At 48.5% G+C, this 23,270-nt stretch overlaps 1 protein-coding gene across 1 annotated transcript in view; it reads left to right on the forward strand.

The window, feature by feature from the left end:
* PUM3 (pumilio RNA binding family member 3) overlaps positions 1 to 23,270 on the forward strand; it is a 517,651-nt gene that overhangs the window by 316,638 nt on the left and 177,743 nt on the right. The window contains exon 9 of the mRNA XM_069228428.1: positions 14,616 to 14,719. Within this exon, the coding sequence (XP_069084529.1) occupies positions 14,616 to 14,719 (104 nt within the window). The remainder of the gene's footprint in view (positions 1 to 14,615; positions 14,720 to 23,270) is intronic.

The raw sequence follows: 23,270 nt of genomic DNA on the forward strand, positions 1-23,270 counted from the left end.
AATGACAGTACATTATCATAGTATTTCCAGGCATAAAAATAACAATGAGCTTCTGTAAGGAAATGCCTCCTTGGCATGGTTGCCCGCTGACTTTTTGCCTTTGCTGATGCTATGTTTACAATTGAAAGTGTGCTGAGGCCTGCTAACCAGGCCCCAGCACCAGTGTTCTTTCCCTAACCTGTACTTTTGTATCCACAATTGGCAGACCCTGGCATCCAGATAAGTCCCTTGTAACTGGTACTTCTAGTACCAAGGGCCCTGATGCCAAGGAAGGTCTCTAAGGGCTGCAGCATGTCTTATGCCACCCTGGAGACCTCTCATTCAGCCCAGACACACTGCTTGCCAGCTTGTGTGTGCTAGTGAGAACAAAACGAGTAAGTCGACATGGCACTCCCCTCAGGGTGCCATGCCAGCCTCTCACTGCCTATGCAAGTATAGGTCAGCCACCCCTCTAGCAGGCCTTACAGCCCTAAGGCAGGGTGCACTATACCATAGGTGAGGGTACCAGTGCATGAGCATGGTACCCCTACAGTGTCTAAACAAAACCTTAGACATTGTAAGTGCAGGGTAGCCATAAGAGTATATGGTCTGGGAGTCTGTTTTGCACAAACTCCACAGCACCATAATGGCTACACTGAAAACTGAGAAGTTTGGTATCAAACTTCTCAGCACAATAAATGCACACTGATGCCAGTGTACATTTTATTGCAAAATACACCCCAGAGGGCACCTTAGAGGTGCCCCCTGAAACTTAACCGACTGTCTGTGTAGGCTGACTAGTTCCAGCAGCCTGCCACACTAGAGACATGTTGCTGGCCCCATGGGGAGAGTGCCTTTGTCACTCTGAGGCCAGTAACAAAGCCTGCACTGGGTGGAGATGCTAACACCTCCCCCAGGCAGGAGCTGTGACACCTGGCGGTGAGCCTCAAAGGCTCACCCCTTTGTCACAGCCCAGCAGGGCACTCCAGCTTAGTGGAGTTGCCCGCCCCCTCCGGCCACGGCCCCCACTTTTGGCGGCAAGGCTGGAGGGAACAAAGAAAGCAACAAGGAGGAGTCACTGGCCAGTCAGGACAGCCCCTAAGGTGTCCTGAGCTGAGGTGACTCTAACTTTTAGAAATCCTCCATCTTGCAGATGGAGGATTCCCCCAATAGGGTTAGGATTGTGACCCCCTCCCCTTGGGAGGAGGCACAAAGAGGGTGTACCCACCCTCAGGGCTAGTAGCCATTGGCTACTAACCCCCCAGACCTAAACACGCCCTTAAATTTAGTATTTAAGGGCTACCCTGAACCCTAGAAAATTAGATTCCTGCAACAACAACAAGAAGGACTGCCTAGCTGAAAACCCCTGCAGAGGAAGACCAGAAGACAACAACTGCCTTGGCTCCAGAAACTCACCGGCCTGTCTCCTGCCTTCCAAAGAACTCTGCTCCAGCGACGCCTTCCAAAGGGACCAGCGACCTCTGAATCCTCTGAGGACTGCCCTGCTTCGACGACGACAAGAAACTCCAGAGGACAGCGGACCTGCTCCAAAAAGACTGCAACTTTATCCAAAGGAGCAGCTTTAAAGAACCCTGCAATCTCCCCGCAAGAAGCGTGAGACTTGCAACACTGCACCCGGCGACCCCGACTCGGCTGGTGGAGAACCAACACCTCAGGGAGGACCCCCGGACTACTCTACGACTGTGAGTACCAAAACCTGTCCCCCCTGAGCCCCCACAGCGCCGCCTGCAGAGGGAATCCCGAGGCTTCCCCTGACCGCGACTCTCTGAAACCTAAGTCCCGACGTCCGGAAAAGACCCTGCACCCGCAGCCCCCAGGACCTGAAGGACTGGACTTTCACTGCAGAAGTGACCCCCAGGAGTCCCTCTCCCTTGCCCAAGTGGAGGTTTCCCCGAGGAAGCCCCCCCTTGCCTGCCTGCAGCGCTGAAGAGATCCCTTGATCTCTCATTGACTTCCATTGCGAACCCGACGCTTGTTCTAACACTGCACCCGGCCGCCCCCGCGCCGCTGAGGGTGAAATTTCTGTGTGGGCTTGTGTCCCCCCCGGTGCCCTACAAAACCCCCCTGGTCTGCCCTCCGAAGACGCGGGTACTTACCTGCTGGCAGACTGGAACCGGGGCACCCCCTTCTCTCCATTGAAGCCTATGCGTTTTGGGCACCACTTTGAACTCTGCACCTGACCGGCCCTGAGCTGCTGGTGTGGTAACTTTGGGGTTGCTCTGAACCCCCAACGGTGGGCTACCTTGGACCAAGAACTGAACCCTGTAAGTGTCTTACTTACCTGGTAAAACTAACAAATACTTACCTCCCCCAGGAACTGTGAAAATTGCACTAAGTGTCTGTAGGAAGTTGGCTCTGTATGTGCTATTTCAAAGTAAGGAATAGCATGCACAGAGTCCAAGGGTTCCCCTTAGAGGTAAAATAGTGGTAAAAAGAGATAATACTAATGCTCTATTTTGTGGTAGTGTGGTCGAGCAGTAGGCTTATCCAAGGAGTAGTGTTAAGCATTTGTTGTACATACACATAGACAATAAATGAGGTACACACACTCAGAGACAAATCCAGCCAATAGGTTTTGTATAGAAAAATATCTTTTCTTAGTTTATTTTAAGAACCACAGGTTCAAACTTAACATGTAATATCTTGTTTGAAAGGTATTGCAGGTAAGTACATTAGGAACTTTGAATCATTTCAATTGCATGTATACTTTTCAAGTTATTCACAAATAGCTATTTTAAAAGTGAACACTTAGTGCAATTTTCACAGTTCCTGGGGGAGGTAAGTTTGTGTTAGTTTTACCAGGTAAGTAAGACACTTACAGGGTTCAGTTCTTGGTCCAAGGTAGCCCACCGTTGGGGGTTCAGAGCAACCCCAAAGTTACCACACCAGCAGCTCAGGGCCGGTCAGGTGCAGAGTTCAAAGTGGTGCCCAAAACGCATAGGCTTCAATGGAGAGAAGGGGGTGCCCCGGTTCCAGTCTGCCAGCAGGTAAGTACCCGCGTCTTCGGAGGGCAGACCAGGAGGGTTTTGTAGGGCACCGGGGGGGACACAAGCCCACACAGAAATTTCACCCTAAGCGGCGCGGGGGCGGCCGGGTGCAGTGTTAGAACAGGCGTCGGGTTCGCAATGGAAGTCAATGAGAGATCAAGGGATCTCTTCAGCGCTGCAGGCAGGCAAGGGGGGGCTTCCTCGGGGAAACCTCCACTTGGGCAAGGGAGAGGGACTCCTGGGGGTCACGTCTGCAGTGAAAGTCCGGTCCTTCAGGTCCTGGGGGCTGCGGGTGCAGGGTCTTTTCCAGGCGTCAGGACTTAGGTTTCAGAGAGTCGCGGTCAGGGGAAGCCTCGGGATTCCCTCTGCAGGCGGCGCTGTGGGGACTCAGGGGGGACAGGTTGTGGTACTCACAGTCGTAGAGTAGTCCGGGGGTCCTCCCTGAGGTGTTGGTTCTCCACCAGCCGAGTCGGGGTCGCCGGGTGCAGTGTTGCAAGTCTCACGCTTCTTGCGGGGAGATTGCAGGGTTCTTTAAAGCTGCTTCTTTGGATAAAGTTGCAGTCTTTTTGGAGCAGGTCCGCTGTCCTCGGGAGTTTCTTGTCGTCGTCGAAGCAGGGCAGTTGTAAGGAAATGCCTCCTTGGCATGGTTGCCCCCTGACTTTTTGCCTTTGCTGATGCTATGTTTACAATTGAAAGTGTGCTGAGGCCTGCTAACCAGGCCCCAGCACCAGTGTTCTTTCCCTAACCTGTACTTTTGTATCCACAATTGGCAGACCCTGGCATCCAGATAAGTCCCTTGTACCTGGTACTTCTAGTACCAAGGGCCCTGATGCCAAGGAAGGTCTCTAAGGGCTGCAGCATGTCTTATGCCACCCTGGAGACCTCTCACTCAGCACAGACACTCTGCTTGCCAGCTTGTGTGTGCTAGTGAGGACAAAACGAGTAAGTCGACATGGCACTCCCCTCAGGGTGCCATGCCAGCCTCTCACTGCCTATGCAGTATAGGTAAGACACCCCTCTAGCAGGCCTTACAGCCCTAAGGCAGGGTGCACTATACCATAGGTGAGGGTACCAGTGCATGAGCATGGTACCCCTACAGTGTCTAAACAAAACCTTAGACATTGTAAGTGCAGGGTAGCCATAAGAGTATATGGTCTGGGAGTCTGTCAAACACGAACTCCACAGCACCATAATGGCTACACTGAAAACTGGGAAGTTTGGTATCAAACTTCTCAGCACAATAAATGCACACTGATGCCAGTGTACATTTTATTGCAAAATACACCCCAGAGGGCACCTTAGAGGTGCCCCCTGAAACTTAACCGACTGTCTGTGTAGGCTGACTAGTTCCAGCAGCCTGCCACACTAGAGACATGTTGCTGGCCCCATGGGGAGAGTGCCTTTGTCACTCTGAGGCCAGTAACAAAGCCTGCACTGGGTGGAGATGCTAACACCTCCCCCAGGCAGGAGCTGTGACACCTGGCGGTGAGCCTCAAAGGCTCACCCCTTTGTCACAGCCCAGCAGGGCACTCCAGCTTAGTGGAGTTGCCCGCCCCCTCCGGCCACGGCCCCCACTTTTGGCGGCAAGGCTGGAGGGAACAAAGAAAGCAACAAGGAGGAGTCACTGGCCAGTCAGGACAGCCCCTAAGGTGTCCTGAGCTGAGGTGACTCTAACTTTTAGAAATCCTCCATCTTGCAGATGGAGGATTCCCCCAATAGGGTTAGGATTGTGACCCCCTCCCCTTGGGAGGAGGCACAAAGAGGGTGTACCCACCCTCAGGGCTAGTAGCCATTGGCTACTAACCCCCCAGACCTAAACACGCCCTTAAATTTAGTATTTAAGGGCTACCCTGAACCCTAGAAAATTAGATTCCTGCAAACTACAAGAAGAAGGACTGCCTAGCTGAAAACCCCTGCAGAGGAAGACCAGAAGACGACAACTGCCTTGGCTCCAGAAACTCACCGGCCTGTCTCCTGCCTTCCAAAGAACTCTGCTCCAGCGACGCCTTCCAAGGGACCAGCGACCTCTGAATCCTCTGAGGACTGCCCTGCTTCGAAAAAGACAAGAAACTCCCGAGGACAGCGGACCTGCTCCAAAAAGACTGCAACTTTGTTTCGAGGAGCAGCTTTAAAGACCCTGCAATCTCCCCGCAAGAAGAGTGAGACTTGCAACACTGCACCCGGCGACCCCGACTCGGCTGGTGGAGAACCAACACCTCAGGGAGGACCCCCGGACTACTCTCCGACTGAGTACCAAAACCTGTCCCCCCTGAGCCCCCACAGCGCCGCCTGCAGAGGGAATCCCGAGGCTTCCCCTGACCGCGACTCTCTGAAACCTAAGTCCCGACGCCTGGACAAGACCCTGCACCCGCAGCCCCCAGGACCTGAAGGACCGGACTTTCACTGGAGAAGTGACCCCCAGGAGTCCCTCTCCCTTGCCCAAGTGGAGGTTTCCCCGAGGAAGCCCCCCCTTGCCTGCCTGCAGCGCTGAAGAGATCCGTTGATCTCTCATAGACTAACATTGCGAACCCGACGCTTGTTTCTACACTGCACCCGGCCGCCCCCGCGCTGCTGAGGGTGAACTTTCTGTGTGGGCTTGTGTCTCCCCCGGTGCTCTACAAAACCCCCCTGGTCTGCCCTCCGAAGACGCGGGTACTTACCTGCAAGCAGACCGGAACCGGGGCACCCCCTTCTCTCCATTCTAGCCTATGCGTTTTGGGCACCACTTTGAACTCTGCACCTGACCGGCCCTGAGCTGGTGGTGTGGTGACTTTGGGGTTGCTCTGAACCCCCAACGGTGGGCTACCTTGGACCAAGAACTGAACCCTGTAAGTGTCTTACTTACCTGGTAAAACTAACAGAAACTTACCTCCCCCAGGAACTGTGAAAATTGCACTAAGTGTCCACTTTTAAAGTAGCTATTTGTGAATAACTTGAAAAGTATACATGCAATTGAAATGATTCAAAGTTCCTAATGTACTTACCTGCAATACCTTTCAAACAAGATATTACATGTTAAATTTGAACCTGTGGTTCTTAAAATAAACTAAGAAAAGATATTTTTCTATAACAAAACCTATTGGCTGGATTTGTCTCTGAGTGTGTGTACCTCATTTATTGTCTATGTGTATGTACAACAAATGCTTAACACTACTCCTTGGATAAGCCTACTGCTCGACCACACTACCACAAAATAGAGCATTAGTATTATCTCTTTTTACCACTATTTTACCTCTAAGGGGAACCCTTGGACTCTGTGCATGCTATTCCTTACTTTGAAATAGCACATACAGAGCCAACTTCCTACAGCAGTCCTCAGAGGATTCAGAGGTCGCTGGTCCCTTTGGAAGGCGTCGCTGGAGCAGAGTTCTTTGGAAGGCAGGAGACAGGCCGGTGAGTTTCTGGAGCCAAGGCAGTTGTTGTCTTCTGGTCTTCCTCTGCAGGGGTTTTCAGCTAGGCAGTCCTTCTTCTTGTTGTTGCAGGAATCTGAATCTTTAGGTTCAGGGAAGCCTTTAAATACTAAATTTAAGGGCGTGTTTAGGTCTGGGGGGTTAGTAGCCAATGGCTACTAGCCCTGAGGGTGGGTACACCCTCTTTGTGCCTCCTCCCAAGGGGAGGGGGTCACATCCCTAATCCTATTGGGGGAATCCTCCATCTGCAAGATGGAGGATTTCTAAAAGTTAGTCACCTCAGCCCAGGACACCTTAGGGGCTGTCCTGACTGGCCAGTGACTCCTCCTTGTTGCTTTCTTTGTTCCCTCCAGCCTTGCCGCCAAAAGTGGGGGCCGGGGCCGGAGGGGGCGGGCAACTCCACTAAGCTGGAGTGCCCTGCTGGGCTGTGACAAAGGGGTGAGCCTTTGAGGCTCACCGCCAGGTGTTACAGCTCCTGCCTGGGGGAGGTGTTAGCATCTCCACCCAGTGCAGGCTTTGTTACTGGCCTCAGAGTGACAAAGGCACTCTCCCCATGGGGCCAGCAACATGTCTCTAGTGTGGCAGGCTGCTGGAACCAGTCAGCCTACACAGATAGTCGGTTAAGTTTCAGGGGGCACCTCTAAGGTGCCCTCTGTGGTGTATTTTACAATAAAATGTACACTGGCATCAGTGTGCATTTATTGTGCTGAGAAGTTTGATACCAAACTTCTCAGTTTTCAGTGTAGCCATTATGGTGCTGTGGAGTTCGTGTAAAACAGACTCCCAGACCATATACTCTTATGGCTACCCTGCACTTACAATGTCTAAGGTTTTGCTTAGACACTGTAGGGGCACAGTGCTCATGCACTGGTACCCTCACCTATGGTATAGTGCACCCTGCCTTAGGGCTGTAAGGCCTGCTAGAGGGGTGGCTGACCTATACTTGCATAGGCAGTGAGAGGCTGGCATGGCACCCTGAGGGGAGTGCCATGTCGACTTACTCATTTTGTTCTCACTAGCACACACAAGCTGGTAAGCAGTGTGTCTGTGCTGAGTGAGGGGTCTCTAGGGTGGCATAATACATGCTGCAGCCCTTAGAGACCTTCCCTGGCATCAGGGCCCTTGGTACCAGAGGTACCAGTTACAAGGGACTTATCTGGATGCCAGGGTGTGCCAATTGTGGAATCAATGGTACATTTTAGGTGAAAGAACACTGGTGCTGGGGCCTGGTTAGCAGGGTCCCAGCACACTTCTCAGTCAAGTCAGCATCAGTATCAGGCAAAAAGTGGGGGGTAACTGCAACAGGGAGCCATTTCTTTACACAAGCCCCCCCAGCCCACAGGCCAGGAGACTCAGCCAAAGCTGGTAGAGTCTTCCTAGTCTGTCAGGCGAGGAAGAGTAGAGGAAATAGGCTGGTTTGTTGCAGGGCCTACTCTGCCTTACATCCTCCTGTTCAGGTCATTCCCTCTGGGGAACTGACCCACTTCCACAGTGATAGGACCTAGTCTGAACTGCCTCTTGTCTGTGCTTTTTATGTCTTCACCCATTCTCTCTATTTTGGGGTTAGAGGTATCCACCTCTGCTAATCTTATCTTAGCCAGGGTCACCCCTAGCTTACCCAAAGAGGTTACCCAGAGCTGGAGTAACCCCACCAGGACCAACAGGGTCAGGGGGCCTAACTTGCTATTTGGCATGGGGTCAGACCACCATGCCAAGGATAGTGCAGCCATAAAGGCTAACACCCAGCAGAGGCCACTGACAGCTGTCAGTGCCCAGAACCACACCTTTAGCTCTTCACCTACAAGGGAAGGGGCTAAGTTACAGGCTTCTTTGGGTTCAGGGTGCCTGTCTGCTGTATTAGAGTGGGGGGTTACCACATCTTGTAGTAAACACCCTTCTTCCACTCTTTCTTCTGTTAGCTGAGGAGCCACCCACTCAGGCTTAACAGTTGCCTGACTAGCCAGGACTTCTTGTGGGTCAGGTTGGACTTTATCAGAGCCACTTTTGGAGTTCTTCTCTACTGGAGCAGAATCTCCTTGGCTTGCTGGAACCTTGGCTAAAGGTTGTCCACCTTTCCTACTCTGTTTCCTTTTCTTTTTCTTCTGGGGCCTACTTGCATTTACTGCAGAGGCAGGCACTCCAGAATCCTTGGGAGAGGACTGGCACTGAACCAGTTCCTCTCTTGGGCTCTGACTAACCTCTGGGTAGTCATTTCCAAGGAGACAAACAAGGGGGAGGTCTGTACTGACTACCACCCTTCTCCAGCTAAAAGTCCCACCCACTTCTATGGGCACAAGAGCCACAGGCCTATTAGTGACCCTGTCTGGGCTAACTCTTACTCTGGCCATCTCACCTGGGATGTACTGGTTTGAGAACACCAGCCTGTCATGCACAATAGTGTGACTGGCACAAGTGTCTCTCAGGGCAGTGGCTGGGATTCCATTCACCTGTAGGTGGTGGAAGTGTCTACTTCCCTCTGGAATCTCCAACTCACCTGTTGGGCCCTTTTTCCAGTTGAAGGCTATGAAGACCTCCTCATCTGAGGAGTCATCCCCAATGGCTACACTGGTCACCCCTGGAATTTTGCTAGGGGGTTTGTTTTTGGGACAAGAAGTGTCCTTGGTGTGGTGCCCTGTCTGTTTACAGTTATGGCACCTTGCCTTAGTGGCATCCCAGCTCTTACCCTGGTACCCACCTTTGTCTTGGGTTGTGTCTCTGGGCCCACCCACCTGGTCTGGTTTTTGGGGGCCTACAGGGGACTCTTTTTCTTTGTTTCTAGTGTTACCCACTTTCTCCTGGGGAGGCTTTGTAACCCCTTTCTTTTGGTCACCCCCAGTGGAAGTTTTGGTTACCCTAGTCTTGACCCAGTGGTCTGCCTTCTTTCCCAATTCTTGGGGAGAAATTGGACCTAGGTCTACCAGATACTGATGCAACTTTTCATTGAAGCAGTTACTTAAAATGTGTTCTTTCATAAACAAATTATAAAGCCCAACATAGTCATACACTTCATTTCCAGTTACCCAACCATCCAGTGTTTTCACTGAGTAGTCAACATAATCAACCCAGGTCTGGCTCGAGGATTTTTGAGCCCCCCTGAATCTAATTCTATACTCCTCAGTGGAGAATCCAAAGCCCTCAATCAGGGTACCCTTCATGAGGTCATAAGATTCTGCATCTTTTCCAGAGAGTGTGAGGAGTCTATCCCTACACTTTCCTGTGAACATTTCCCAAAGGAGAGCACCCCAGTGAGATCTGTTCACTTTTCTGGTTACACAAGCCCTCTCAAAAGCTGTGAACCATTTGGTGATGTCATCACCATCTTCATATTTAGTTACAATCCCTTTAGGGATTTTCAACATGTCAGGAGAATCTCTGACCCTATTTATGTTGCTGCCACCATTGATGGGTCCTAGGCCCATCTCTTGTCTTTCCCTTTCTATGGCTAGGATCTGTCTTTCCAAAGCCAATCTTTTGGCCATCCTGGCTAACTGGATGTCCTCTTCACTGGAGTTATCCTCAGTGATTTCAGAGGTGTTGGTCTCTCCTGTGAGGGAACCAGCATCTCTGACTATTATTTTTGGGGTCAGGGCTTGAGAAGCCCTGTTCTCCCTAGATAGGACTGGTGGGGGGGAATCACCCTCCAAGTCACTATCATCTTCATCTGTGTTGCCATCCACAGAGGGGTTGTCCTTTGCAAACTCTGCCAACAGCTCCTGGAGCTGTAGTTTGGAAGGTCTGGGGCCCATTGTTATTTTCTTTATTTTACAGAGTGACCTTAGCTCCCTCATCTTAAGATGGAGGTAAGGTGTGGTGTCGAGTTCCACCACATTCACATCTGTACTAGACATTATGGTTCTAAAAGTTGGAATACTTTTTAAGAAACTAAAACTGGTTCTAGAATCTAATTCAAACTTTTAACAAACTTTTAAACTCTAAAAGAAATGCTAACAGGGACTAACACAAGGCCCTAGCAGGACTTTTAAGAATTTTAGAAAACTTTTCAAATTGCAAAAATCAATTTCTAATGACAATTTTGGAATTTGTCGTGTGATCAGGTATTGGCTGAGTAGTCCAGCAAATGCAAAGTCTTGTACCCCACCGCTGATCCACCAATGTAGGAAGTTGGCTCTGTATGTGCTATTTCAAAGTAAGGAATAGCATGCACAGAGTCCAAGGGTTCCCCTTAGAGGTAAAATAGTGGTAAAAAGAGATAATACTAATGCTCTATTTTGTGGTAGTGTGGTCGAGCAGTAGGCTTATCCAAGGAGTAGTGTTAAGCATTTGTTGTACATACACATAGACAATAAATGAGGTACACACACTCAGAGACAAATCCAGCCAATAGGTTTTGTTATAGAAAAATATCTTTTCTTAGTTTATTTTAAGAACCACAGGTTCAAATTTAACATGTAATATCTTGTTTGAAAGGTATTGCAGGTAAGTACATTAGGAACTTTGAATCATTTCAATTGCATGTATACTTTTCAAGTTATTCACAAATAGCTATTTTAAAAGTGGACACTTAGTGCAATTTTCACAGTTCCTGGGGGAGGTAAGTTTGTGTTAGTTTTACCAGGTAAGTAAGACACTTACAGGGTTCAGTTCTTGGTCCAAGGTAGCCCACCGTTGGGGGTTCAGAGCAACCCCAAAGTTACCACACCAGCAGCTCAGGGCCGGTCAGGTGCAGAGTTCAAAGTGGTGCCCAAAACGCAGAGGCTTCAATGGAGAGAAGGGGGTGCCCCGGTTCCAGTCTGCCAGCAGGTAAGTACCCGCGTCTTCGGAGGGCAGACCAGGGGGGTTTTGTAGGGCACCGGGGGGGACACAAGCCCACACAGAAATTTCACCCTCAGCGGCGCGGGGGCGGCCGGGTGCAGTGTTGGAATGGAAGTCAATGAGAGATCAAGGGATCTCTTCAGCGCTGCAGGCAGGCAAGGGGGGGCTTCCTCGGGGAAACCTCCACTTGGGCAAGGGAGAGGGACTCCTGGGGGTCACGTCTGCAGTGAAAGTCCGGTCCTTCAGGTCCTGGGGGCTGCGGGTGCAGGGTCTTTTCCATGCGTCGGGACTTAGGTTTCAGAGAGTCGCGGTCAGGGGAAGCCTCGGGATTCCCTCTGCAGGCGGCGCTGTGGGGACTCAGGGGGGACAGGTTTTGGTACTCACAGTCGTAGAGTAGTCCGGGGGTCCTCCCTGAGGTGTTGGTTCTCCACCAGCCGAGTCGGGGTCGCCGGGTGCAGTGTTGCAAGTCTCACGCTTCTTGCGGGGAGATTGCAGGGTTCTTTAAAGCTGCTTCTTTGGATAAAGTTGCAGTCTTTTTGGAGCAGGTCCGCTGTCCTCGGGAGTTTCTTGTCGTCGTCGAAGCAGGGCAGTCCTCAGAGGATTCAGAGGTCGCTGGTCCCTTTGGAAGGCGTCGCTGGAGCAGAGTTCTTTGGAAGGCAGGAGACAGGCCGGTGAGTTTCTGGAGCCAAGGCAGTTGTTGTCTTCTGGTCTTCCTCTGCAGGGGTTTTCAGCTAGGCAGTCCTTCTTCTTGTTGTTGCAGGAATCTGAATCTTTAGGTTCAGGGAAGCCCTTAAATACTAAATTTAAGGGCGTGTTTAGGTCTGGGGGGTTAGTAGCCAATGGCTACTAGCCCTGAGGGTGGGTACACCCTCTTTGTGCCTCCTCCCAAGGGGAGGGGGGTCACATCCCTAATCCTATTGGGGGAATCCTCCATCTGCAAGATGGAGGATTTCTAAAAGTTAGTCACCTCAGCCCAGGACACCTTAGGGGCTGTCCTGACTGGCCAGTGACTCCTCCTTGTTGCTTTCTTTGTTCCCTCCAGCCTTGCCGCCAAAAGTGGGGGCCGGGGCCGGAGGGGGCGGGCAACTCCACTAAGCTGGAGTGCCCTGCTGGGCTGTGACAAAGGGGTGAGCCTTTGAGGCTCACCGCCAGGTGTTACAGCTCCTGCCTGGGGGAGGTGTTAGCATCTCCACCCAGTGCAGGCTTTGTTACTGGCCTCAGAGTGACAAAGGCACTCTCCCCATGGGGCCAGCAACATGTCTCTAGTGTGGCAGGCTGCTGGAACCAGTCAGCCTACACAGATAGTCGGTTAAGTTTCAGGGGGCACCTCTAAGGTGCCCTCTGTGGTGTATTTTACAATAAAATGTACACTGGCATCAGTGTGCATTTATTGTGCTGAGAAGTTTGATACCAAACTTCTCAGTTTTCAGTGTAGCCATTATGGTGCTGTGGAGTTCGTGTAAAACAGACTCCCAGACCATATACTCTTATGGCTACCCTGCACTTACAATGTCTAAGGTTTTGCTTAGACACTGTAGGGGCACAGTGCTCATGCACTGGTACCCTCACCTATGGTATAGTGCACCCTGCCTTAGGGCTGTAAGGCCTGCTAGAGGGGTGTCTTACCTATACTGCATAGGCAGTGAGAGGCTGGCATGGCACCCTGAGGGGAGTGCCATGTCGACTTACTCATTTTGTTCTCACTAGCACACACAAGCTGGTAAGCAGTGTGTCTGTGCTGAGTGAGGGGTCTCTAGGGTGGCATAATACATGCTGCAGCCCTTAGAGACCTTCCCTGGCATCAGGGCCCTTGGTACCAGAGGTACCAATTACAAGGGACTTATCTGGATGCCAGGGTGTGCCAATTGTGGAATCAATGGTACATTTTAGGTGAAAGAACACTGGTGCTGGGGCCTGGTTAGCAGGGTCCCAGCACACTTCTCAGTCAAGTCAGCATCAGTATCAGGCAAAAAGTGGGGGGTAACTGCAACAGGGAGCCATTTCTTTACAGTGTCCACTTTTAAAATAGCTATTTGTGAATAACTTGAAAAGTATACATGCAATTGAAATGATTCAAAGTTCCTAATGTACTTACCTGCAATACCTTTCAAACAAGATATTACATGTTAAACTTGAACCTGTGGTTCTTAAAATAAACTAAGAAAAGATATTTTTCTATACAAAACCTATTGGCTGGATTTGTCTGAGTGTGTGTACCTCATTTATTGTCTATGTGTATGTACAACAAATGCTTAACACTACTCCTTGGATAAGCCTACTGCTCGACCACACTACCACAAAATAGAGCATTAGTATTATCTATTTTTACCACTATTTTACCTCTAAGGGGAACCCTTGGACTCTGTGCATGCTATTCCTTACTTTGAAATAGCACATACAGAGCCAACTTCCTACAGCTTCCTTATAATAGACAATAGATATCTACTCCTGTTTACACTGAGTGATCAGTTCTGTGATGTAAAAGCAGGAACATATACTGCATAATACCCACAGAAATACACTTAAAGAAGCAGACTTTAAATATTGATTTGTGATAAAAAAGCAGAAGTTGACTATTTGCCACAAGGACCATGGAAATGCCGTGAAACAAATGGTCAGCAGTGGAAGAGGCTAAGTTTGGCAGCGGGCTGGGTCCTTGGGATCCTGAGCAGGAGGGGAGAAACATGCCATCAACAAGCTCTTCGTTAGCTCTTGTACTATTTTATTTATTTTGAAAAATTTTTGTACTCAAACTATTGATTAGAAGTGTTTGTGTACACAGATTGTAGACTTATGTCTTCTCCGTGCACTGATTCTAAGAAGAAAGCCTAATTCTTACTATCTGTTAGTCAGTTTCTGCAGTACATGTGTGATGTTCGCACCAGACCATACTTGTGTCCACATTTCACTATAGTCTATAAATGAGCAAATTTTTAGTTATGGCTGGACAGTGCATCTACCTGAAAGATTTACTGTTAAAAATTATTTAAAGTACACCTATAGTGGACTCTGGCTCCACCCAAAGCAGTATTACCCCCGTGCTACTGGCAGTTTGGTGTATCGTTCTGTCTTTCCAGGAAGAGGCTCTATTGTAATACAATCAGGAATGTTTAACATCTGAAAAGTACACCCAATCATCACACTGTTAATCAGTTAAAAATGTGATCGCCTAGATGCATTCTTCACTGAAAGCCGTAACATTTTGCTTCTGTTTTTTTGTTACCATTTATAAAGCCAGTAGAACAGATATCAATGAGATAAACAATATTTGTGCATGGAAAGCATGTAAGCTGCATTTGTGAATGCTTGTGCTTAGATGTGCTGCCACATTAAAGTATGATCTCTTACCTTTGCCAGTCCTTATTAAATCTGTACTACTGCCTAGTTTTCTGTTGCATGTTGTTCTTTATACTGCGAAAATAATTATTTTTGCCTTTTTTTCCAGTCGTCAATCAACTCATCCCTGGACAAAGTATTGGAAGTACAGCCTGAAAAGAAAGACCTTATCTTGGAGGAAATGAAGCAGATTCTTACACCCATGGCTCAAAAGTAAGAATGTTAATTCCTCTTTTTTTGTGATTGGATTTTTTTAAATGTTCAGTTTATTTTTAGTCTAATTTGAGGAGGCTGACTTTTGGGCCAGTTTGCAAAGTTGACTGGTGGCAAGCTGTAAGTTGTTAAGAATGCCTAAATAAATATCAGTCTTTTCCTCATATTGATGATTATGAATCTGGTGGCATATTCTTACATTTAGGCTTCAAAAGAACATTCTAAATCTTGATGGAAGGCAACACTCATTTTGGGGCAAAGTTCGGACAATATTCCTAAGCACAGAAGTGCTTTGCACCTCATCTGTAGCTACATTTTAGAAGACAACATGAAGCATGTTTTAAAGGTTTGGCTGGTGTGGTTATTATGTTCAGACCACTGTGGTTGTGACTACTTTAATATATTTCTATTGTAATTGGTGCCTGAGGTGATGTGCACGCTTAGTGTGACACTCCCTTACTGTGCGTCGGTCATTTTAATGTGTCAGCACAGTAGTCCATGTTTTGTGATTAAAATGCACTGATCTTGCTCTGTATTCATTTTAAGATTTATGTATTGTCTGAAAAAACTATCCACATATTGGCAAGGTTTTTGTCGCAGAAATATTAGCTTGAATAAAATCTTTATTGGGGTTAGAATTCAATATCTCATTCACAAACGTGCATAGAAAAGTCTCATAAGCCTATTAGAATGAGGATGTTGTGCAGGAAAAGTGGCTAGGTTTTGGTTACTGTTAATACCTTTACAAGAAGTCATTATTGATATTCATTTTAAAAGCTAAAGCATACATTGGATTCATATGTTTTGCAAAAGCCCATGTAAGCTTTCTTTTAAAAATATGTACAGAGAAAGTAAGTGTTGCTTGAATGGAGAGAAATATGTACTGAAGATGTTTAGTAGATACTGCATAATCCAATTAAAATTGTTCCTCAAGGATCCATACTAGTCTTATGATATTCTGTGGTGGAGTACTAGGTTTGTCTTCCATTGGATCATGCCCTACCCCTTCAACTCATCCAAAGATATTGGCTTCATCAACAACCAAAACCTTTTGCGCCTCTCATTGTTGTTGCAAGCTCCTGCTCACTCATCCTTGAGCTTCTGTGTGGTCTTTTGGTGCTTTCACATTGGTAATGTTAAGGCAAATGTGGTCTTTCTTTTTGATCATACACTGTGTCCTTACTCCATTCTCATTGGCATCTGCTTTCACTAGACCCTGACTTCTGGGCCTTGTGTAGTACATATTTTATGTCCTGCTCCGTCCTCCGTATGGGCAACACTGATGGGACCCCCTTTTGTCTGGGCCTGTGACCCTCTTTGGGTTTTGCGTATTTTGTTGTTGCTGGTTCTCTGGTAGTACTCCAATGTAAATGCTATCAATCCTATCAAGCCCCATACAAGATATTCTCTTTTTCTTTACAGTACCCTGCCAGAAATGTATGTCAGTGCCTCTTACTTTCTATTTCCGGCTCTTTAGTTTTCATCTGTGTTGATCCGAAACTGCCAGCTCTAAGCCCTAATGTTCCTCTAATTTGTCGGATGTTTGCTGTAACTTACTTTTTGTATGTTAATACACACTCCACCTGTGTGGTCTCTACAATTTCCCCACTGTGCTTTCACTAGCTTCTTAATAAGGGTGTCTGTGTTTCATTCAGTTTTGTATAGCAGTGCTGTTGCCGCTGCCAGGGATGGTGTTGGACTTTGGGTTGTATTATAGCTGTGGGTTACTAGTTGCTGAATTGAAACTCTAAGAAAGTGAATGAAGGTACTTGGTTAACTCCTCTACATTATAGTTTGGTTGCTTAATCTTTCTCACTGAGGCTCTTAAGACTGTGTGAATATCACATGAAGGTAGTTCCTTGGAAACTCGTGCGCATCATTTTTTAGAAACTTCTTTTGGGTTTTGCATCTATGTGTAATATGTGCACATTGCTTACTAATTACTAAGTCCATTAGTAACCCTCCTGTTCTTTCTAGAACAGAAATACACGCCTTTCTCCAGAGCCCGTTGTGTATCTCACATAAATTAAGCAACATACATGCATTCAATCGTCATGGGTACACAGAATAGTTGAAATGCTATAAAGCTAGCTGCCATTGTAGTGATGGCAATAAATAGGCTTTGCTATGTTACTCGTTATTTGTACAGCATGCCTTTACCAATAGTATGTGTAAGGAAATGCCTCCTTGGCATGGTTGCCCCCTGACTTTTTGCCTTTGCTGATGCTATGTTTACAATTGAAAGTGTGCTGAGGCCTGCTAACCAGGCCCCAGCACCAGTGTTCTTTCCCTAACCTGTACTTTTGTATCCACAATTGGCAGACCCTGGCATCCAGATAAGTCCCTTGTAACTGGTACTTCTAGTACCAAGGGCCCTGATGCCAAGGAAGGTCTCTAAGGGCTGCAGCATGTCTTATGCCACCCTGGAGACCTCTCACTCAGCACAGACACACTGCTTGCCAGCTTGTGTGTGCTAGTGAGGACAAAACGAGTAAGTCGACATGGCACTCCCCTCAGGGTGCCATGCCAGCCTCTCACTGCCTATGCAGTATAGGTAAGACACCCCTCTAGCAGGCCTTACAGCCCTAAGGCAGGGTGCACTATACCATAGGTGAGGGTACCAGTGCATGAGCATGGTACCCCTACAGTGTCTAAATAAAACCTTAGACATTGTAAGTGCAGGGTAGCCATAAGAGTATATGGTCTGGGAGTCTGTCAAACACGAACTCCACAGCACCATAATGGCTACACTGAAAACTGGGAAGTTTGGTATCAAACTTCTCAGCACAATAAATGCACACTGATGCCAGTGTACATTTTATTGTAAAATACACCACAGAGGGCACCTTAGAGGTGCCCCCTGAAACTTAACCGACTATCTGTGTAGGCTGACTAGTTTTAGCAGCCTGCCACAAACCGAGACATGTTGCTGGCCCCATGGGGAGAGTGCCTTTGTCACTCTGAGGCCAGTAACAAAGCCTGCACTGGGTGGAGATGCTAACACCTCTCCCAGGCAGGAATTGTCACACCTGGCGGTGAGCCTCAAAGGCTCACCTCCTTTGTGCCAACCCAGCAGGACACTCCAGCTAGTGGAGTTGCCCGCCCCCTCCGGCCAGGCCCCACTTTTGGCGGCAAGGCCGGAGAAGATAATGAGAATAACAAGGAGGAGTCACTGGCCAGTCAGGACAGCCCCTAAGGTGTCCTGAGCTGAGGTGACTCTAACTTTTAGAAATCCTCCATCTTGCAGATGGAGGATTCCCCCAATAGGGTTAGGATTGTGACCCCCTCCCCTTGGGAGGAGGCACAAAGAGGGTGTACCCACCCTCAGGGCTAGTAGCCATTGGCTACTAACCCCCCAGACCTAAACACGCCCTTAAATTTAGTATTTAAGGGCTACCCTGAACCCTAGAAAATTAGATTCCTGCAACTACAAGAAGAAGGACTGCCCAGCTGAAAACCCCTGCAGCGGAAGACCAGAAGACGACAACTGCCTTGGCTCCAGAAACTCACCGGCCTGTCTCCTGCCTTCCAAAGATCCTGCTCCAGCGACGCCTTCCAAAGGGACCAGCGACCTCGACATCCTCTGAGGACTGCCCCTGCTTCGAAAAAACAAGAAACTCCCGAGGACAGCGGACCTGCTCCAAGAAAAGCTGCAACTTTGTTTCCAGCAGCTTTAAAGAACCCTGCAAGCTCCCCGCAAGAAGCGTGAGACTTGCAACACTGCACCCGGCGACCCCGACTCGGCTGGTGGCGATCCAACACCTCAGGAGGGACCCCAGGACTACTCTGATACTGTGAGTACCAAAACCTGTCCCCCCTGAGCCCCCACAGCGCCGCCTGCAGAGGGAATCCCGAGGCTTCCCCTGACCGCGACTCTTTGAACCTAAAGTCCCGACGCCTGGGAGAGACCCTGCACCCGCAGCCCCCAGGACCTGAAGGACCGGACTTTCACTGGAGGAGTGACCCCCAGGAGTCCCTCTCCCTCGCCCAAGTGGAGGTTTCCCCAAGGAACCCCCCCCTTGCCTGCCTGCAGCGCTGAAGAGATCCCGAGATCTCTCGTAGACTAACATTACGAACCCGACGCCTGTTCCTACACTGCACCCGGCCGCCCCCGCGCTGCTGAGGGTGAAATTTCTGTGTGGACTTGTGTCCCCCCCGGTGCCCTACAAAACCCCCCTGGTCTACCCTCCGAAGACGCGGGTACTTACCTGCAAGCAGACCGGAACCGGGGCACCCCCTTCTCTCCATTCTAGCCTATGTGTTTTGGGCACCACTTTGAACTCTGCACCTGACCGGCCCTGAGCTGCTGGTGTGGTGACTTTGGGGTTGCTCTGAACCCCCAACGGTGGGCTACCTTGGACCAAGAACTGAACCCTGTAAGTGTCCTACTTACCTGGTAAAACTAACAAAAACTTACCTCCCCCAGGAACTGTGAAAATTGCACTAAGTGTCCACTTTTAAAACAGCTATTTGTCAATAACTTGAAAAGTATACATGCAATTTTGATGATTTGAAGTTCCTAAAGTACTTACCTGCAATACCTTTCGAATGAGATATTACATGTAGAATTTGAACCTGTGGTTCTTAAAATAAACTAAGAAAAGATATTTTTCTATATAAAAACCTATTGGCTGGATTTGTCTCTGAGTGTGTGTACCTCATTTATTGTCGTGTGTATGTACAACAAATGCTTAACACTACTCCTTGGATAAGCCTACTGCTCGACCACACTACCACAAAATAGAGCATTAGTATTATCTATTTTTACCACTATTTTACCTCTAAGGGGAACCCTTGGACTCTGTGCATGCTATTCCTTACTTTGAAATAGCACATACAGAGCCAACTTCCTACATTGGTGGATCAGCGGTGGGGTACAAGACTTTGCATTTGCTGGACTACTCAGCCAATACCTGATCACACGACAAATTCCAAAATTGTCATTAGAAATTGATTTTTGCAATTTGAAAAGTTTTCTAAATTCTTAAAAGACCTGCTAGGGCCTTGTGTTAGATCCTGTTTAGCATTTCTTTTAAAGTTTAAAAGTTTGGTAAAAGTTTGAATTAGATTCTAGAACCAGTTTTAGTTTCTTAAAAAGTATTCCAACTTTTAGAAGCATAATGTCTAGCACAGATGTGAATGTGGTGGAACTCGACACCACACCTTACCTCCATCTACAGATGAGAGAGCTAAGGTCACTCTGTAAACTAAAGAAAATAGCAATGGGCCCCAAACCTACCAAAGTACAGCTCCAGGAGCTTTTGGCAGAGTTTGAAAAGGCCAACCCCTCTGAGGATGGCAACTCAGAGGATGAAGATAGTGACTTGGAGGGAAATTCCCCCCCTCCAGTCCTACTTAGGGAGAGCAGGGCTTCTCAAGCCCTGACTCCACAAATAATAGTCAGAGATGCTGGTTCCCTCACAGGAGGGACCAACAACTCTGAAATCACTGAGGATAACTCCAGTGAAGAGGACATCCAGTTAGCCAGGATGGCCAAAAGATTGGCTTTGGAAAGACAGATCCTAGCCATAGAGAGGGAAAGACAAGAGATGGGCCTAGGACCCATCAATGGTGGCAGCAACATAAATAGGGTCAGAGATTCTCCTGACATGTTGAAAATCCCCAAAGGGATTGTAACTAAATATGAAGATGGTGATGACATCACCAAATGGTTCACAGCTTTTGAGAGGGCTTGTGTAACCAGAAAAGTGAACAGATCTCACTGGGGTGCTCTCCTTTGGGAAATGTTCACAGGAAAGTGTAGGGATAGACTCCTCACACTCTCTGGACAAGATGCAGAATCTTATGACCTCATGAAGGGTACCCTGATTGAGGGCTTTGGATTCTCCACTGAGGAGTACAGGATTAGGTTCAGGGGGGCTCAAAAATCCTCGAGCCAGACCTGGGTTGACTTTGTTGACTACTCAGTGAAAACACTAGATGGTTGGATTCAAGGCAGTGGTGTAAGTAATTATGATGGGCTGTACAATTTATTTGTGAAAGAACACCTGTTAAGTAATTGTTTCAATGATAAACTGCATCAGCATCTGGTAGACCTAGGACCAATTTCTCCCCAAGAATTGGGAAAGAAGGCGGACCATTGGGTCAAGACAAGGGTGTCCAAGACTTCAACAGGGGGTGACCAAAAGAAAGGGGTCACAAAGACTCCCCAGCAGAAGGGTGATGAGACAACCAAAACTAAAGATAGTAAAGAGTCTTCTACAGGCCCCCAAAAACCTGCACAGGAGGGTGGGCCCAGAGCCTCTTCACAAAACAATGGGTACAAGGGTAAAAACTTTGATCCCAAAAAGGCCTGGTGTCATAGCTGTAAACAGCATGGACACCAAACTGGAGACAAGGCCTGTCCCAAGAAAGGTTCCACTCCAAACTCCCATCCAGGTAACACTGGTATGGCTAGTCTCCAAGTGGGATCAACAGTGTGCCCAGAGCAAATCAGGGTCCACACTGAAGCTACTCTAGTTTCTGAGGGTGGGGTGGATTTAGCCACACTAGCTGTCTGGCCGCCTAACATGCAAAAATACAGACAGCAACTCTTAATTAATGGGACTAGAATAGAGGGCCTGAGGGATACAGGTGCCAGTGTCACCATGGTGACAGAGAAACTGGTTTCCCCTGGCCAATACCTGACTGGAAAAACTTACACAGTCACCAACGCTGACAATCAGAGAAAAGTACATCCCATGGCGATGGTTACTTTAGAATGGGGAGGGGTCAATGGCCTGAAACAGGTGGTGGTCTCCTCAAATATCCCAGTGGACTGTCTGCTTGGAAATGACCTGGAGTCCTCAGCATGGGCTGAGGTAGAACTAAAAACCCATGCAGCAATGCTGGGTATCCCTGAACTGGTGTGTGTGAAAACAAGAGCGCAATGCAAGGCACAGGGTGAAAAAGTAGAGCTGGAGTCTGGAAAAATGGCCCAGCCTACCAAGAGAACAGGAAAGTCAGTTGGGAAACCAACTGCAACACAGCAAAAGAAAGGGAACCTCTCTTCTCAGGAAGAAGTTCTGCCCTCTGAGGGAACTGAGCCTTTGGAGCTTGAACCTTACCAGGTTGAGCTCTTAGGCCCAGGGGGACCCTCCAGGGAGGAGCTGTGTAAGGGACAAGAAACCTGTCCCTCTCTTGAAGGCCTTAGGCAGCAAGCTGCTGAAGAGTCCAAAGGCAAGAAAAATGGAACGCATAGGGTCTATTGGGAAGATGGACTCCTGTACACTGAGGCCAGAGACCCCAAACCTGGTGCCACTAGGAGAGTGGTAGTGCCTCAGCTGTTCAGAGAGTTCATCCTAACATTGGCCCATGACATTCCCCTTGCTGGACATTTGGGACAAACCAAGACGTGGGAGAGGTTAGTCAACCACTTCTACTGGCCCAATATGTCCAACATGGTTAAGGAGTTTTGCCTCTCCTGCCCCACCTGTCAAGCCAGTGGTAAGACAGGTGGACATCCAAAGGCCCCCCTCATTCCACTTCCAGTGGTGGGGGTTCCCTTTGAAAGAGTGGGTGTGGACATAGTTGGTCCACTGGAACCTCCCACAGCCTCAGGAAATATGTATATCCTGGTAGTAGTGGATCATGCTACCAGGTATCCTGAAGCTATTCCCCTTAGGTCGACTACTGCCCCTGCAGTAGCCAAGGCCCTCATTGGTATCTTTACCAGAGTGGGTTTCCCTAAGGAGGTGGTGTCTGACAGAGGTACCAACTTCATGTCAGCATACCTAAAGCACATGTGGAATGAGTGTGGAGTGACTTATAAATTCACTACACCATACCATCCACAAACTAATGGCTTGTGTAAGGAAATGCCTCCTTGGCATGGTTGCCCCCTGACTTTTTGCCTTTGCTGATGCTATGTTTACAATTGAAAGTGTGCTGAGGCCTGCTAACCAGGCCCCAGCACCAGTGTTCTTTCCCTAACCTGTACTTTTGTATCCACAATTGGCAGACCCTGGCATCCAGATAAGTCCCTTGTAACTGGTACTTCTAGTACCAAGGGCCCTGATGCCAAGGAAGGTCTCTAAGGGCTGCAGCATGTCTTATGCCACCCTGGAGACCTCTCACTCAGCACAGACACACTGCTTGCCAGCTTGTGTGTGCTAGTGAGGACAAAACGAGTAAGTCGACATGGCACTCCCCTCAGGGTGCCATGCCAGCCTCTCACTGCCTATGCAGTATAGGTAAGACACCCCTCTAGCAGGCCTTACAGCCCTAAGGCAGGGTGCACTATACCATAGGTGAGGGTACCAGTGCATGAGCATGGTACCCCTACAGTGTCTAAATAAAACCTTAGACATTGTAAGTGCAGGGTAGCCATAAGAGTATATGGTCTGGGAGTCTGTCAAACACGAACTCCACAGCACCATAATGGCTACACTGAAAACTGGGAAGTTTGGTATCAAACTTCTCAGCACAATAAATGCACACTGATGCCAGTGTACATTTTATTGTAAAATACACCACAGAGGGCACCTTAGAGGTGCCCCCTGAAACTTAACCGACTATCTGTGTAGGCTGACTAGTTTTAGCAGCCTGCCAC

This window comes from Pleurodeles waltl, chromosome 1_1 (assembly GCF_031143425.1).
Source record: "Pleurodeles waltl isolate 20211129_DDA chromosome 1_1, aPleWal1.hap1.20221129, whole genome shotgun sequence".
Lineage (NCBI taxonomy): Eukaryota > Metazoa > Chordata > Amphibia > Caudata > Salamandridae > Pleurodeles > Pleurodeles waltl.